Source organism: Acomys minous, assembly GCF_964271855.1.
Source record: "Acomys minous genome assembly, chromosome: 5".
In the NCBI taxonomy this organism is placed as follows: domain Eukaryota; kingdom Metazoa; phylum Chordata; class Mammalia; order Rodentia; family Muridae; genus Acomys; species Acomys minous.
The window spans coordinates 117,467,894-117,484,362 of NC_140494.1; the positions used below are offsets into that span (position 1 = coordinate 117,467,894).

The following is a 16,469-nucleotide window of genomic DNA, read 5'->3' on the forward strand; positions in this document are numbered from 1 at the left end:
GACATGTGAGGGCTGCATAGGGTGCTGCCCTGAGACAGTCTGCTCAGATGACCCTCAAGGACTCTTCCAGACTAGGTCTCAACTTCTCCTCTTAGATACCATAATGCACAACACACTTGAACTATGAGGAACTTGGCCTCTCCCGCAAGCCCGGAGGCCAGACCTGGCCTTCAGATCTCCCATTCACACCTGGGGTGTTGGGGAAGGGAGAAAACGCGATGGGAGATGGAGGAAATTGTAGAACTAAAAGTTGTGTCCCTCATCTTGGTCAGACTTAGGCCTCCTCAGCCCTTTTGTATACATCATCCCAGGTGACTGTATAGCCCAATGGTTTCCACAGCCACACTCAGTACCTACAGGTGCTAAGCTGTGATTCTCAGTCACTCACATGCTCACTTAGTAGTAATTATGCCCATGAACTCAGGATCAATTGGGGGGGGAGCAATCATGTGGATTCTGAGGCTCCTGGAGTCTTACAACAGCTCTCCAACGTAGGGACTACTATTCCTATCTTATAGCAGAAGAAACCAAGGCTCAGGCAGGTAGTAGCATAGAAGCCCTTGGCTTCTCAGAGCTCAGGGGTAAGCCGGCTCCCACAGAGCCTCTTGTCTGTCCCCTTGTCCCTTCTGCCCCCTGCAGGGCTCCTGGTGCAGCAGGTCATCTTCTTCTTGGGGACCACAGCTCTGGCCTTCCTGGTGTTTATACCTTTACTCCATGGCAGGAACCTCCTGCTCCTCCGATGCCTGGAATCCACATGGTGAGTGAAGCCAAAAGCAAGGGCTCCTGAGACTTTGCAAAGGGCCCACTAAAGACACCCCTCTCCTCATCCTACCTACATACAGGCCCTTCTGGCTGATGTTGGCCTTGGCTGTACTCCTGCAGAACGTAGCAGCCAACTGGGTCTTCCTGAACACTCACCATGGATGCCCAGAGCTGACCAACCGGTAAGATGGTCCCTGAGTTTGTGGTTGCCTCAGGCCCCAGGCTCATCTCTCTTTTCTGTAGATTTTGCCTTCTAAACATGCCTCTTTCCTACCTGTCACAGAAACAATCATCTCCTAGGGGATTTGGGGGTGCTGAGAACCCACAGCCTTGGAAGTCCAGGGCCCAGAGCGTGGTAGACACACACTCTACCACCGAGCTGTTTGTTCAGCTCTGCTGGGGGGTCTTTCTTGCTTTGAGGATTACTGTTTTCATATTCCCTCGAACTTCTCTCTTTGGAGCAACGGTGTGGGAAAATGTTGGCTCCCAAGAGGAGTTTATGGACAGGGGACCCAGAAGAGGAAGGTGGGAACATCAGGGTCATTACAGATACAGGAGGAGAGTTGAGGGGAAGGCTCAGTTGGTAAAGTGCTTGCCATGCAAGCACGAGGACCCGAGTTCAGTTGATCCCCAGGCCCCACATAAAAAGTTGGTCACGTGGCCCACGCCTGGAGGATCTCTAGGGGCTGCTGGCCAACTTAGTCACTGAGCTCCAGGCTGAGTGAGAGATCCTACCTCAAAAAAAACAAGGGATAGAAGAAGACATTTGATATTAAATTCTGATTTCTCTGGGCACACCCAATAAATATCAGTCACTTAACAGTTGTGCCTGAGGGCATGGGGGTATGACACTGGCCTGGCACAGGATTCTGGGCGAGGCCTGCCTCAGCCTTTCTCCTCCTTATCCCCAGGCGTGTGCTCAGCATCACCACTTTTCTTCTCTTCCCCATCAACATGCTGGTGGGAGCTGTAGTGGCTGTCTGGCGGGTGCTTCTTTCTTCTCTCTACAACACTGTTCACCTCGGCCAGATGGACCTCAGCCTGCTGCCGCAGAGAGCTGCCTCCCTGGATCCAGGTAAGGTCACTAGGCAGGGACTGAGGGCTGAGCCGTTCAAAACTTTCCTACCTGGACCTCTGAGCTGATCTGTACATGTAAGCATCTGTGCCCTGGTGCAGCAGGTGTGTGGGTATTGTCAAGGCTCTGTGATGGGAGGCACTGTGTGCCACAGTGCTCCACAGGTGTGTGCAGTGTGCCTGTTGAGAAATGCCTGAGCTTCTTGGTGCAGCTAGGTGGCTGTGGTGTTTTCTAGCAAGGGTGCCAGTGCCTGTATGCGGTGTGTGCGTCCCAAACTTGCTTTGATGCCGGTATGTACACATACTCCCTGGATCCCCTTTTCTGTTTCTGAGTACCCCTAGTTTGCAGCATTCTGCCCCCAACCCATCCTAGGCTATCACACATACCGAAACTTCCTGAGGATTGAGGCCAGCCAGTCACATCCAGCAGTTATAGCCTTCTGCGCCCTGCTTCTTCATGCGCCAAGTCCACAGCCTCAGCCCCAGTTGGCCCCGCAGGACAGCCTCGGACTAGCAGCAGCAGAAGAAGGTACCTCTTTGCCTGAGCTGGGAATAAAGACTCCCGGTTTCTCAGGAAGGAGTCACAAGAGGCCCCTTCCAGGAAATGCCTCTCGTCCTCTGTCACCCTCCTGATGGGGTCTCAGGGTAATTTTATCTTTAATATGGACTTGCACACATATATATCTTATGTGTGCACAGAGAATGGAGTGGCTGTCTTGATAGTTCTCCCTGGCTTCCTCCAGGAGTGAGATGCCCTCTCCTTCTGTCCAGGAGGTCTATGGTAGGGGACACTAGGCCAACCCTCACATCCCTGTGCGTGCCTCCCCGCCCCCCATCTTTTGCTGTCTAGCCTGACAACCTCTAGTTCCTCAGCCTCATCTCCTCCCACCCACCAAGAAGGTGACATGCTGCAGCAGCCCAGCTTTCTGCCTTGGCTGGTAGCTGGAACCCTGGATGAGCCTGGGGCGGGGTGAGGGCAGTTAGACTTAGGTCTGTGGCTTGTGGAGGGCTTAGCTGGGACTCATAGAGATCTCCTTCCCCCCAACTCTCTCTCTCTCTCTCTCTCTCTCTCTCTCTCTCTCTCTCTCTCTCTCTCTCTCTCTCTCTCTCACTGTCTCTCTCAGGGATGCAATTGCTACAGACCAAGGACCTGATGGCCAAGGGAGCAGGACCCAAAGGCAGCCAGAGCAGGGCCCGCTGGGGTCTGGCCTACACGCTGCTACACAACCCGAGCCTGCAGGCCTTCCGGAAGGCAGCCCTAACTGGTGCCAAGGCCAATGGCACCCAGCCCTGAGGATGAGGAAAACCACACCACCCTGCTCTTCCGTGCTGAGGCATATTTCTGTCCACCATCCTCCCTCCCATCCATGTCAGCAACCCCCTTGCCCAGCAGTAGCTCTGCCAGCCAGCAGATCCCCGTGGGATCAGGGGACAGGAGTCACTGTGTCTACACCACCAGCCTCAAGAGGATTTCAGTCTGTGCTTGTCCACCAGGCTCCCAGCTATGGTTCTACAGAAAACAGTTGATGGGCTCTTTCTCCTCGAACTGCAAGAGCAGGAGTGGCCACTTACAGGCCTCTCCTCCCCACACTGCCTCTGCCTGCTGGGGCCTCACGGAGGCCCCTCTTACCCTGTTGGTGATGAAAGGCTGAAATACCTCCCATCGCAGCTGGCCCCACCTCAGGACCCAGCCCTCCCACCACGAAGGCGGAGCCTGTGTGGGCTTCCTCTCCGCCCCAGCTTTCTCCTTCCTCCCTTTTCCTCCCACTACCCACCCCTTCTTGTGCAGCCAAGTCAGACTCCAAGAGGCCCCGCTGAGCTGCTCGCTCCAAGAACCAGATATTTTTGTAGTTTTAATGCCGTTAGTTGTCATGAAAGAAGTTAGTGTGCTCCCCGTAATAAATGCTCCCCTGAGGAACATTCCTCCTCACTGGGGGAGGGCTCTCAGGGGAACCACCTACTCTGTAAATCTAACCTGGGTTTGATTTGGGACAGTAAGGGGCACTTGGGGTATTCCAACAAAGTGCTGGCTGGACACTGGGTGAGGGCAGAGAGAAACCCCAGTTTTGGGTGATATGACTGGGGACCCAATGATGCTGATCCTGGGCAGTGTAGAGGTTGAGCTTTCATATTTCAGAGAGTAGGCAGAACCTGGGGGAAAGAGGGTACAGGAATGGTGGCAACTGTAGGGAATAAAGAAAGGCACAGAGTGCCGGGTGTGGTGGCACATACTTAGTTCAAGGCCAGCCTGGCCTACAAAGTGAGTCCAGGACAGCCAAGGCTACACAGAGAAACCCTGTCTCAAAAAACAAAAACAAACAAACAAAAAAAGAAAGGTATGGGGGGAGAAAGGCATCAAAAGCAGAGGAGGCTAATGTCAGTGGACTAAGTGTGCATGATGGGGGGGGCAGCGGAGATGCAGACACACTGGGGACTTGGAGAAGCTGGAAGATGCATGTGTCAGAGAGATGCTCAAGGTGTGGTTCACCATGCCTCCCCACCCCATTTGGATCATGGAGCCTCAAAATCATGCCTGTTTATTCCCAACTATAGATCAAACACATACACAGGTCACCAGAGGTGCCTCCTGCCCCCTTCAAACCCACGATCTGGGCTGCCTGGAGGCAAAAGAAAGCACGCTCTAAGTCCCCCTTAGCCTACTGCAAAATGCCTTCTAGGTAGGGGTATCAGTGACCCACACAGTCACAGGAGGACCACTCTGATTCTGCCTCGGCCCTTAACAAGGAGACAGTCACAAGAGAATATAACCTGTCTAGGGTACCGAGGGCAGTGTGGGTCAAAGGAAAGGACCTGGTTCACACTGAAGGTGGGAGAAGATCCAAGAAAAGTTCCTGGAGGAGGTGACGTAAAAAAATGATTCAGCCAAATGAAGACCAGGAAAAGGGTATATTGGGGGAAGGGTGGGCACAAGGCATAGGGAGATTTAAGAAGGCGCAGATAGGGGTGGACCACATAGGAGGATCCCGTCAGTGGGTCTACGGCTCGCTAAGAACAGCGGGGGCCCCATAAGACTGAAGGGAAGGAGTGTCTAGATCTTTTGGGACATGACAGTTGCCGAGCTGCTCTGCCTCAGGTGGTAGGTGCCAGGTGCTAGAACCCAAGACTAGGTGGATCTTCAAGATGCTCAGCCTGCTCAGTGGTAAGCGGAGGAGGTATGCTGGCCTCCAAGTCAGAACTGTCAAGTCTAAATGGTCAGTCAACTGGACCTTTAAACTCTTCTGTGCCTTTGGGCTTTGGGGAGACAGGCTCTCATGTAGCCCAGGCCTGGCTTCAAATTTACTAGGCAACATAAGAATCTGGCCTTCCTGACTTTATTTCCTGAGTGCCCACCTCCCGGATGTTGAGGTTACAGCCATGCACCACAACTCCAAGGCCTTATGCGTGTCAGGCAAGCACTCTGACAACTCAGCTACATTCCCAGGCTTTTTGTCCTTTGATTTCTGACACACCTGAAACTCAGAGATGGGCAGTAACTTACCCAAAGGATCACAGCATATGGAATCTGGCTCCATCCTGGTGATTTCTCTCGATGTGAAGACATTCTGGTCCCCGGCTGGTTGACACTGACAAGGACTCAACATGAGCTGCATTTTGGAGGAGGATGAGGGAGAAAGGAGGTCCTCCATGTGGACCCCAGTGTGAGGGAGGAGCTGGCCAGCTGCCAAGCTCACAACTGCTCCTCCAGACCCAACCTCCTGCCATCATTTTGCTGAGCTCAGCAGGTCCAGGCCTTCCCCTCAAGGTCGCCATTCCTGTGAGCACACATCCAGCCTTTACAGGTGGGGAGTAGGGAGACACCTCTGACCCAGCACAGGCCTAGAGTTCTGCAGCACCTCTACTGGCCGAACTATCTAGAACCCCACCACTGTGGCTAGCCCCCGACTCCCAGTCCTACCTTAGGTCAGAGGCTACCCTGTTGGAGCATCCCTTCTGGGGCTATTTCCTCTTCCCAGAGATAAAGCCTGAGTAGTGTGTGATATTCCCTGTCTCCTTCCTCCCTTTTAATCTGTCCTCCAATCTCCTCCCTCCCTCTTGCCCCATCTGTCCCCATCTGTATCACTTGGGCTAGTTTGAAGACAGAAAATCTGAGCCTTGGCTCATGTTAAGGCTCAGTGGTGAGTCTCGGCTCCCCTCCCATGCCCCCCGAAACACGGTGCACATATGTTCTATGGGCCCCTGTCTTGTTTTGGCACAACTCTCACATATGGCCATCCCATCCTTTGATAAAGATTCTTTGATCCCAACGGAATTCCAAAGCAGATGAAGGAGAGCATCCGAAATGCTGTTTATTTATTTATTTATTTTTTCTGCTACCCAGACTGGCTAGCCTCTTTGGAGGGGCAAGCTATTGGTGGTGCACACTTGGAAAAAAAAAAGAAGGAGCAAGTGTCTCTAGAGCCAGGCACAAGCTGTGAGGTTTGGGGTGAGGAAAAAGAGGCATAGCCAGGGACAATTTCCACACAGAGAGCATTAGGAGGACAGGGAGAGCTTTAGCCTTCCCAGCCCTTGCCTGTGGTACCTCCTTTCTGGATCCTGTATTGGCCACTTTAGGTTTTCTTCCAGCCCTGCCCCAGTGCCCACCTGAGTGACCTCCCCAAACTCTTTATCTGAGTGCCTAAAACTCTCAAAGTGGGCCAGGTTAGGGCAATCACTGTTGCCCTGTTAGCACGCTGCCCCCTCCGATAGGAGCACGGGCAATGCTGTTAGCAGCAATTAGCACCAGAGACAATGAGTCCTGGGATACAGTTCTAAACTTGTTGCCATCTCCGAGCAGATCTGTAAGTTGGAGTAAAGAGCAGCCTGGAAGAGCTTAGAAAGGGAGGTAGGAAAATGTGAAGTCCCCAGGCCAACCTCAGGCCTCAGCAATTCCAGACCTCGTGGTACTTAGAAGGAACATTGGCAGGATCATGGTCAGGGGGAATTAGGAAGGTCCTAGGGCTGCCTCTAGCCAGCTGGGGCAGGGTGTGGTTAGAAGCAGGCTAGGAAGAGAACAAGCAGGCTTTGGCCTAGCAGGAGCATGCCCGAAAGCCGCTGCACAGGCTCCCCTTCTGCCGCTATCGCAGCCTCTGGGGGCCCAGCACGGCTGAGGTAGATGATGACCACATTGTCTTCCGGTCCAGATGGCTGTACCTCATTGTCAACTGTGTAGCAGCCCTTGCCCTCCACTGCTTTGCCATGGAACTTGCGCCCCAGTGCATCCTCTCCCCCCTCACCTGGCGTGGCCAATGCCACGTTCACAGAGCTCTCAGCACTGCCTAGCTCATTGGTGGCCAGGCAGCTATAGGTGCCCTCCTCCAGCTTGCCAAAATCAGGGATAAGCAGGCTGCCATTGGCAAAGGCCTGGAAGCGTGGACGCCCACTGGCTGCGAGGGCACCAGGCAGGACGCGTCCATCAGTGCCTACATTAGGGCTGGCGATCTCCACGGTGCCACCGGGGGTGTGAATATGCCAGTGAAGTTGGGGGACTGGCTGTCCGTCTACGTCACAGTGGAGTGCCAGCACAAAGCCAGGCCGCAGCTCTGCTCCGTCCTGACTGGGCTGGTAGCTTAGTTGCACTGAGGGTGCTGAGCAGGGCAGGGGCGGCAGGCGGTTCAGTGGGGTGCCCTTTAGTACGTGGGGTGAAGTACAGGCAATGTTGTCCTGTTCTGGAATAGACACTGCAGAGGCCAGGGCCCATGTCTTGAACCACACAATGCCACAGGTACAGTCAAAAGGGTTGTCATTGATCTGCAAGTGGGACAGTGCGGTGAGTGGCGCGAAGGTGCCCTCGGCCAAAGCGTGCAGGCGATTGTGATTGAGCTGCAGAGACCGCAGGGCATGGAGGTTGCGGAAGGCGTCTCGGGGGATGAAGGCCAACTCGTTGCTGTCCATCTTGAGCAACTGCAGAGCACTGAGGTTGTGCAGGTCGCTCCAGGCAAACTCAGAGATGAGGTTGTGACTGAGGTCCAGACTCTTGAGATGGCCCAGAGGAGCCAGAGCGCCAACAGCCACCGAGCGGATCTCATTGTGTGCCAGCCACAGGGACTGCAGTAGGGGCACCTCCCTGAAGGCTCCCTCCGGCAGGCCAGGCAGCCTGTTGGCTGACAGGCTCAGTGTGGTCACGTTGGCTGGGAAGCCCGGTGGCACACCCTCTAGGTCACGGTAGGCACAGTCTGCAATCTGGAAGCCATACTTTTCCCCACAGTCACAGGGCTCTGGACAAGCTTGCACCCGGTTCAGGAGAGCAGCCCAGCAAAGCAGGCACAGGGCCCGCATGGTACCTCCTATGGGGAAGGGTATGCCATCCAGGTGAGCCTAAGGATCCACAAAACAAAAGCAAAAACCAAAACCAAAACCAAACCAAACCAAACCAAAAAAAAAAAAAAACTTGTCCCCCTTCAGACCCCCAGCCCAAACTCTCCCCATTAAAAGATCCAGTTCTACATAACCCAGCCAGAATCTAACACCACCTAACCCACCACCCTCACCCCACAGAAGAAGAAACTGAGGCCCAAAGGAGGGCTGGAACTTGCCAAGGTCGTGCAGGCAGGCAAGGTGAAGACAGGATGGAAGTCGACCCCAGCTTCTCCTTTGCACAGAGCTCTTTCTGCCTCGGCCTGTTCCTAGCTGACTTTATGACTTGAAATCTGTTTTCCAGCCACCACCACCCCCTCCCCCAAGCACTTCATAGAACCTCCCTTCTGCCCTCCCACATCCTGGATACAGCCCCTCCCACTGGAGCCCCCCATAGGTATGTTTTTGCTGCCCCAGTCCAGACAAGGCCCCCTTTGCGGTGCACACACACACACACCCTCCACCCCTCCTACTCCGTGGCCTGTTCTGTTCAAACCACCCCAGGCAGCTGCCTAAATAAACCCAGCTAGGACCTCTCAACTAAGCCAGGAAGGCGAGGGGGGCGGGTGGGGGCAGAGGCTCAGTCCAAATGCAGCTGGGAGTTCTGGGGTTGAGACTGTCCAAGCAGATGCTCTCTGGATGGCTCTGAGCAAGAGCCTGTTCCAAGTCCTTCAAACCCACAGGGGGATGCTAAGAACAAACTAGCCCCAATTCCCTCACCCCCAGCTGTGGGGCCCCTTCTTCCCTGACTTACCTCCAAACTGTTCTTCAGAAGTCAATCTGAGCCTCTTTAAGATGGAAGCAAACACCAAAGGACTGGATTGTTGAAAGCTCACAGGACCAGGACCAGGATGCTGGAGGAGGGGGCTGGCTGGTCTGCACGCCCTGCTGAACAGCCAGGGACAGCACTGAGCTATCTGTGTTCTGGGAAGCCCAGACTCCTTTCAGCAACAGGGACCCTGCCTCACAGATGACACCCTGCCCTGGAAGGGGAAAGAGGCCAAATTTGAGTGCTCTCTCTCTCTCTCTCTCTCTCTCTCTCTCTCTCTCTCTCTCTCTCTCTCTCTCTCCTTCCAACTTTCTTAAAGTCACAGCACTATCTGGCTAGGACCCAAGAAAAGATGAGGCCAGAAAAGGATTTTTTAATGGGGGAGGGGTGAGAAACTGGTCTTAGGGAAAGTGGGAAATTTCTAAACTAGCTTCCAACAAGGCAAAAAGAGGCAGCCCCTTCCCCTTCCTTCTAGCCTGGTATTTGTGTGCACTGCTGAGTGTGTACTGTGGGCTTGCGGTGTGTGTGTGTGTGTGTGTGTGTGTGTGTGTGTGTGTGTGTGTGTGTGTGTATGAGCTTGTATGTTAGGGGCAGCAGCAGCAGACACTGTTTATGAGAGTTTGAGACTGAGGATGCTTATGTGTGTATTTGTGTAACGGTGTGTTTGTATATGGATGTGACTTACTCTTTTTGTGCTATTCCTATGTGTCTCTCTTGGTGTGTGTCCTTACGTGTGTGTATGTGTGCTGGGGTGTCCATATGAAAAACTGTGAGGACCAAAGTGTAGGAAACGGCCACCAGGCTCCAGCCCCTGGGTGAGAAGCCAAAATGTTAGGCGTGGGGTTTTTTTTTTTGTTCTTTTTTTAAGTAAATATATCCTTAAGGCTGAGGCTGTTGGGCAGGGAGCTCCCAAAGTCCCAGCCCAGCCTCACACTGAGTGGGGTGTGTATGCAGGCCGGATGACAGAGATGACAGCATGCCTGACAGAGAGCAGAAATCAGCCTTGGCAGAAGTGTCAGTGGCTGGAGGTTCTGAATGCCCTGGCTTGCAGACAAAGAGGTTCCATGGCCCAGGACCCAGTACTCAGAGCAATGTTGAGGGGCCTCACTTTAGGAAAAGTCTCTGTGGCTCGCTCAGTCCTGAATTGGGTGGGATAAGCAGAGGGTGGAAGAGGCCTACAGCGGGGCTGGGGGGGGCTGGGGGGGCAGAAGGGGAGATCTGACCTCAGCATCTGTCAGGGGCAACTTACTGGTGATTAGGGCCTTACTGGGTTTCTCAGAACACAGCTGCACACGCTCTCATTAAGCAAGGCACACGCCATCAGCCCTACCTGCAAGGCCCTCAGAAGTACTCACTGTCCCCACCCAACCCCAAAGCTCACCCTCTCTACCCCTCAACCCCTTCTGCTGTGGTTGCTTCCTTCTGACATAGACACTAGAAATCAAGTGGCGCACACCTTTATTCTCAGCGCTCGGGAGGCAGAGGCAGGCAGATCTCTGTGAGTTCGAGGCCAGCCTGGTCTATATAGTTCCAGGACAGCCAAGGCTATGTATTTTTTTTAAGGGGAGAGAGAGAGAGAGAGAGAGAGAGAGAGAGAGAGAGAGAGAGAGAGAGAGAGAGAGAGAGAGGTGATGGGGGGGCGTGTAGACAGAGGGAGGAAAGAAGAGAAGAGAAATCACCTCACCATGCAACCTTCTGAGGTCCCTAAGTCTGGCTTGTCTTCCTTACTAATTGTCCTCACTAACCACCCCCAACACCTTCCTTTCCCAACTCTTGTTATGATCTGCAGTCATTTGTTCTTCCATTGGTAGATGCCTTGTCTCTCAGGCTGCTGTTGAATCTGGTACCCAGAAGCCCTTGATTGATGAATGAGTTGTTGGGTCATCAGATGCCACAAAGGAGTGTTTTAGGGTTCATCTATTCTCTTCCTTGGGGCACAAATGGGGACTCAAGGCCAGATGGGAGGCCAGATGTGCCCAAAGAAAGTCCCTTTCAGTGAGGCCATTTCAGGGAAGGTTCTTTACAATGCAAGGGAATCACACTTTTCATGGATGGCGGACCATCACTAGCTATCCTAGGAACAGAGGCCTGGCATCCTCCAAACCCTGGCCCCCAGAAGTCCATTACAGAACAGTCCTGGTGGCTGAGGACAGGGTAAACAAGTGGGAATGCCCCACCCAAGCCGAAGAGACTGTTGTGTAGTCACTGGTAACTCTGTGTGCTAGCCTAGACCTGACTAAGGCCAACAGGGCAGAGGGGAGCTTCCTGCTACCAGGAAGACAATAGAGCAAGGGCTGTAATCAGAGTAGACACCATCTGACCTTCCATGCATTTTCACAGTGGGACATGTAGCCCACCACCAGTAGGACACTAGGAGAAGGACACAGGCTCTTCAAGCAACTGTTCCCTGTCCCATGGATGATTCTAGATGAAGCTCTTTCCGCAAAGGCCACTCCAGAGGATACAGTGCAGCATGCCTGAAGGACTAGGAGCAAAGCTCCCATTCTCCTCCCAGCCTGATGCCTTGCTCAGGTCAGGCCCTGGGAGGATACTTCAGACCATGACTGTCATCCAGAGGCCCAAGACTGAAGAGCCTTTCTCAGATCCTCAAGTCCCTGGTGCTATCTTAGTCCTCAGCAACCCTCAAAGGAGGAGCACTGAGGAAAGGAGAGAGGTTAAAAAAAAAAAAAGTCTCCCTACAAGGGGCTGGCACTCACTTCCCCACAGCGTTTCCTTTCTCATTCTGCAGACTCAGCCTTCTTTGCTCCCTCTCACTCCCCTTTTCCTCCTGTCCTGCCACCTCCAGCTAAAGCAGCCAGTCCCACACCAGCTGTGGCTGCTCAGCCGGAAGACGCCCCCCTACCCCCAAGGAGGCCTGTAGGGGGACTCTACACCAGGCCACGTCAGCTTTTCCTGGAAGGCAGTAAGAAAGATCCCAAAGAGAACATGGAGGTGTGGGGGTGGGGGTGGGGGCGGGGTGGAGGTGGGGGTCAGAGCCAGCAGGGAGAGAAAGCTGGAGAGAAACAGAAACCCGAGAGGAAATGTCTTAGAGAGAAATAAAGACTAACAGAAAGTCACAGCCAGTGGGATTGGAGGGAGCTGTGGAGTGAGGCATGGGGTGTATGCATGGTGGGGGTGGGGTGGGGATGGGGGTGGGGTGGGGGTGGGGTGGGGGTGGGGTGGGGTTGGCCCAGAAGTGGAGAAAGGAAGCCTGGATGAGGCAGGCCTGGAAAGAGATGAAGGAAGGGCTGGAGTCTGAAATAGAAACAGCGTAACACTCAACTGCCTCAGTCAAAAGGCAGAGATGGTCTCTGACCCACACCAAATGTTCTCCACATGGCTTGGAGGAATCCTTGGGAGGAAGCTGACCCACCCTCACAGGGACTTTTTCACCAATAGGTCTGTGGGGGGCGTTGTCTATGACACACAGGGCTGTGTTTAAATAGGGCTCTTTCACGTATGTGAAAGATAAGCCTGTGCCGACTTTCTGCGTCTGCTTGCCCATGTATACATGTGTGTGAGTACAGGCTAGAGCCAGCATGAGCCCATGGTGTGCACACTCATGACTACAGATGGGGAAGTATGGCACACTTGACTTTCTCTACTGCATCTGCCTTCTTTACCTGGAGACTCACTGACCCTATTTTAGCCCAGCCTGACTGTCCATGAGACAGCCTTGCCCATTTTCCTCCTCACCTATACACTTTCCCCAGGACTCAAGTCTTTTGTTTCAGGGTCTCCGACCTCAGAAACCATGGACCCGTGGCTCCTGGGTGCTGCTGTAACCTCACCACCTCTCTCAGTTGTTGCACACTTCAGTTACAAGGCTCACTTCATGGCTTTTGAGATTTGTTCAAATGTAAACTCCCAGAAAGGCCCCTTCAGACCACCTGCTATACACAGTCTTTGGTCCATTGTGTCTCATCAATCCTTCCCAACATTTCTCCACTAATCTTTTCTATATATTTCCTTTCCATCACTCCAATCTATGTATAAGCCCTGCGTGGGCAGGGACATGATTCTGTTCACTGATGTCCCTCAGAGTCTGGCAAGGGCCCGCCATTTAGAAGATGCTCAATTAAAAAGTCACCGAGTGACAGAATGAAGAATCACCTCTGGCCTCTAGTGGGAAGCCTTTCTCCAGATTTCTTCTTACTCCCCGCCCTCACCCCACCCCCACCCCCACCGCCACCCCAGGAACTCTTCAGCCCAGCTCTTTTGTGCCACGGCCTTCCTTGTCCCTGCCTGCTCCTGGTCCCATCCTCAATTACTTCTCACTTTCTCTTCAGTCCTCAGAGATGTTCTGAGCAGCCCAGCATGCAGGAACATGTGTCACTGTGTTCTTCTGTGCTCTCTGTGTTCTTCTCTGCTGTGCTGGCTAGTTTTTATGTCAGCTCGACACAAGCTAGAGGGAACCTCAGTTGAGAAAATGCCCCACACGCGTAGCCTTTGGGCATTTTCTTGGTTGATTTGTTGTAGGAGAGCCCAGATCACTATAGATAGTGCCACCCCTGGGCTCATGGTCCTGGGTGCTAGGAGAAAGCAGGCTGAGCAAGCCATGAGGAGCAAGCCAGTGAGCAGCACTCCTCCATGGCTTCAGCATCAGTTCCTGCCTCTGTATTACCGCCCTGTTTTGAGTTCCTGCTCTGACTTCCCTCAGCGATGAAGTGTGACCCAGGTGTTGTAAATTGAAATAACCCCTTTCCTTCCCAAGTTGTTAATGGTCATGGTGTTGTATCACAGTAAGAAAGAAAAAAAAAACCTTAACTAAGATATCCATATTGGTCCTAAAGACTTCAAGAATATAGGCTCAGGGGCCCACAAGATGGTTCAGTGGATAAAGGTTCCTGATCTCCAACTCAACCTGAATTTGAGCTCCAGGACCTACCTGGTGGGAGGGAGAGCTGACTCCTGCAAGCTGTCTTTTGACCGTTACACCGGAGCGTTAGGGGTCAACGTAAACAGCCAGGATTACATGTCGTGATGGTTGAGCTTTGTGAAGCCAAGTCTGGAATGGGAGAGCAGGAAGAGACTGTCTGCTGGGTTGGGAGAAAGCAGAGTGAACCTGATGGGTAGAGGTTTGGGACAGTGCAGAGAGAGGGAGAGAGTAGGGACAGAGTAAGAGCGAAGAGAGAGAAACATGGAGCCTCGTGACGTGACGGGAAAGTCTGGGGACAGCTGGGAGGAAGGCCAACCTCTCTCGATGACAGCAGAGAGCTATGTGGGAGAGCTGACATATTGCTCATCATTAACAGGCCAAGCTGCAGTCTGTTTCCATGCAGCACCCTTGTCCCCCCACCCACTCACCCACCAGCAACCAGACACTCCTGAAGACAGGGGCTTAGTTTCTCTCAACCCAGGGAGGTACTAGGGGGTGCGGGGCATGCAACATAGATTTGTTCTACAGGCTAGGGGGTAGGAGAGTACCAGGCTGGAGCAGACAGACAGAAGGGGAGGATCTGGTTGAGGCTACTGGGTGAGGGAAGAGGAGGGCAGGGGAGGGTAACAAAGCTGTGCTGACTTCAGTCCAAGGGGGAATTGACATGAAGGAAAAAAGATGGTATCCAATCTGCCTGGGGAGATGGCACTGGCTGCAGAGACTTCATGGTCCAGCCCAAGGCAGGGCAGCATGCCTCACAACCACTGAGCGAGTAGAAGTTCAGAGAAGAAAGAATACTTGAATGAAGAATGCTGGAATACTGTTGCTAATTTTTAAGGAAGTAGAGCATGCTGATGCTAAAAGAGAGATCAAACAAGAGATGCTTACAACTGAACCCGTAGGCTTATTTCTCATCTTTCTTGTCCCCTCTCTACTTCCTAGGGCAGGGGTTCTCAGCCTTCCTAGTGCTGTACCCTTTAATGCACTTCCTCATGTTGTGGCAGCCTCCAAGGATAAAATTATTTTTGCTGCTATTTCATGACTGTAATTTTGACACTGTTATGATAGTAATGTAAATATCTGTGTTTTCCAATGGTCTTCGGTGACCCCTGTGAAAGGTTCATTTGACTCCCCCAAAGGGGTTTTGACCCACCTCCCTAGGGGGTGCTACCTTTCCATGATGTCTGTATTTACTTCTACTGTGCTCACATGCCACAGCCTTATACAGAACACTTGCAGGGCTCTGGCAAGGCAACAGTGGGAGGCCCACATGCTATGGCTACATATATGCTACATACCCTGCAAGCTGCCCAATTGTTTTTATTCTCCTTCCTTGACAAACACACCTCCACAACCACCTACAAGACCGAGTTCAAACTTAGCCTTTGCAGAGGGGGATATCTGAATGGAAAAGGAAGACAGTGTCGAGACAGTGGGATGGAGGTGGGGTGGGTGGTGGTTGTAGTGGTGATAAATAAAGAGGAGGAGCTGTAGGGGGATGCATTTGCAACTGAAGAGACCCCTAAAATGGCCATTACCTGCAGATCCTAAGAAGAGGCAGAGAGCAGATCCCAGCCCTCCACAGCCTTAGAAGGAACCAGCGTTAGGGACTTCTTATCCACATAACCTTTACATTCAGGTCTGTGACACAATACAAAACATTTGTGTTGTTTAAGTACAACGGTTGCATTGTGTTCACAGGCTCTAAAGGTTTTTTTTTTAATCAGTAACCTAAAATTCCACTTTCGTGTCAATGTGAGCTCAGTCTTTGCCACTGCTGAGCCAAGGACCATCCAAGGATTACACTTCCTTCTCTGCTGATGCAGTGTCAGGATGCCATCAAGGGCAGATGTTCCCTCTTGTCTTTCTGTTTCCTCAACTGCTCAGAGTTATGCGAGCCTCACTTGCCTTATATTTGGGCTATGGCTTCTTTGGAAGAGCTTCCTAGCTACCTGGATTTTTAATTGCGTTCTTTATTCTTCTTGTCAAAAGAATAAAGAATGAGCCTTTACCAGATGCTAAAAATAACCCTGGCTTTGTGCACAGCCCCTGTGCTGACTTCACCTGGTATAAAATCACCTAGTTGCTTGCCGTACTGACACTGCAGATGTTGATTTTTGCTTCTTAGGCAACTGGGAGGGAAGTGCTCTGAAACCCAAAAAGGAGTGGTTTTTAAGGCCTTCTGGGTTATAGAACCCCAAGAAGAAGTTCTCTCTCTCTCTCTCTCTCTCTCTCTCTCTCTCTCTCTCTCTCTCTCTCTCTCCTTACAACTTGTGGATCAGCTGTGAGCCCTCAGCTACTGCTCCAGCACCATGTGTGACTGATGATAGCCATGCTCCCTGCCATGATGGCCATGCAAGCAAGCGCCTACTTAAATGCTTTCCGTAATAAATCACCTTGGTCATGGTATCCCCTCACAGCAGTAGAATAGTAACTAAGACACCAGCTAATATAGACGGAGGATCTGAGGAGGGGAGCAAATACAAACAAAATACAGTGTATGAAATTCTCAAAGAATAAATAAAAACATTATTTTTTTTTAAATGAAAAATTGGAACCAGAATCCAAAGTCATGTCTCTATCTTCAAGCTCTTGTCCTGCCATATTGAAGAGGAGGCATGCACACACTAG

General features: G+C 52.3%; 2 protein-coding genes across 9 annotated transcripts in view; one reads left to right on the forward strand and one right to left on the reverse strand.

Moving 5' to 3' along the window:
* Nucleotides 1–3,947, forward strand: part of STRA6 (signaling receptor and transporter of retinol STRA6) — a 105,538-nt gene extending 101,591 nt beyond the window's left edge. For 5 of the 7 annotated variants that reach the window (XM_084781689.1, XM_084781688.1, XM_084781687.1 and 2 more), the window contains exons 15-19: nucleotides 640–757; nucleotides 843–944; nucleotides 1,674–1,837; nucleotides 2,210–2,365; nucleotides 2,961–3,946. In XM_084781689.1, the coding sequence (XP_084637815.1) occupies nucleotides 640–757; nucleotides 843–944; nucleotides 1,674–1,837; nucleotides 2,210–2,365; nucleotides 2,961–3,130 (710 nt within the window). In that variant the 3' untranslated portion in view covers nucleotides 3,131–3,946. Of the gene's footprint in view, nucleotides 1–639; nucleotides 758–842; nucleotides 945–1,673; nucleotides 1,838–2,209; nucleotides 2,366–2,960 lie in introns of all 7 variants that reach the window. The other 2 variants (XM_084781685.1, XM_084781691.1) reach the window with 2 other exon arrangements.
* Nucleotides 3,948–6,137: 2,190 nt separating this feature from the next.
* On the reverse strand, nucleotides 6,138–9,228 carry ISLR (immunoglobulin superfamily containing leucine rich repeat). Of its 2 annotated transcripts, none has more exons than XM_084782118.1 (2): nucleotides 8,945–9,228; nucleotides 6,138–8,120 (listed from the first exon to the last, which is right to left on the reverse strand). In XM_084782118.1, the coding sequence occupies exon 2, from the start codon at nucleotides 8,110–8,112 to the stop codon at nucleotides 6,826–6,828; it is 1,287 nt and encodes a 428-aa protein (XP_084638244.1). In that variant the 5' UTR covers nucleotides 8,113–8,120; nucleotides 8,945–9,228; the 3' UTR covers nucleotides 6,138–6,825. The 2 variants fall into 2 exon arrangements, with proteins under 2 accessions (XP_084638244.1, XP_084638243.1); XM_084782117.1 differs by lacking the exon at nucleotides 8,945–9,228 and adding an exon at nucleotides 8,370–8,525.
* Between the last annotated feature and the right edge of the window lie 7,241 nt (nucleotides 9,229–16,469).

Excerpts from the sequence above, each read along its gene's own strand:
- ISLR (XM_084782118.1), bottom strand. The coding sequence starts at position 8,112 with ATGCGGGCCCTGTGCCTGCTTTGCTGGGCTGCTCTCCTGAACCGGGTG.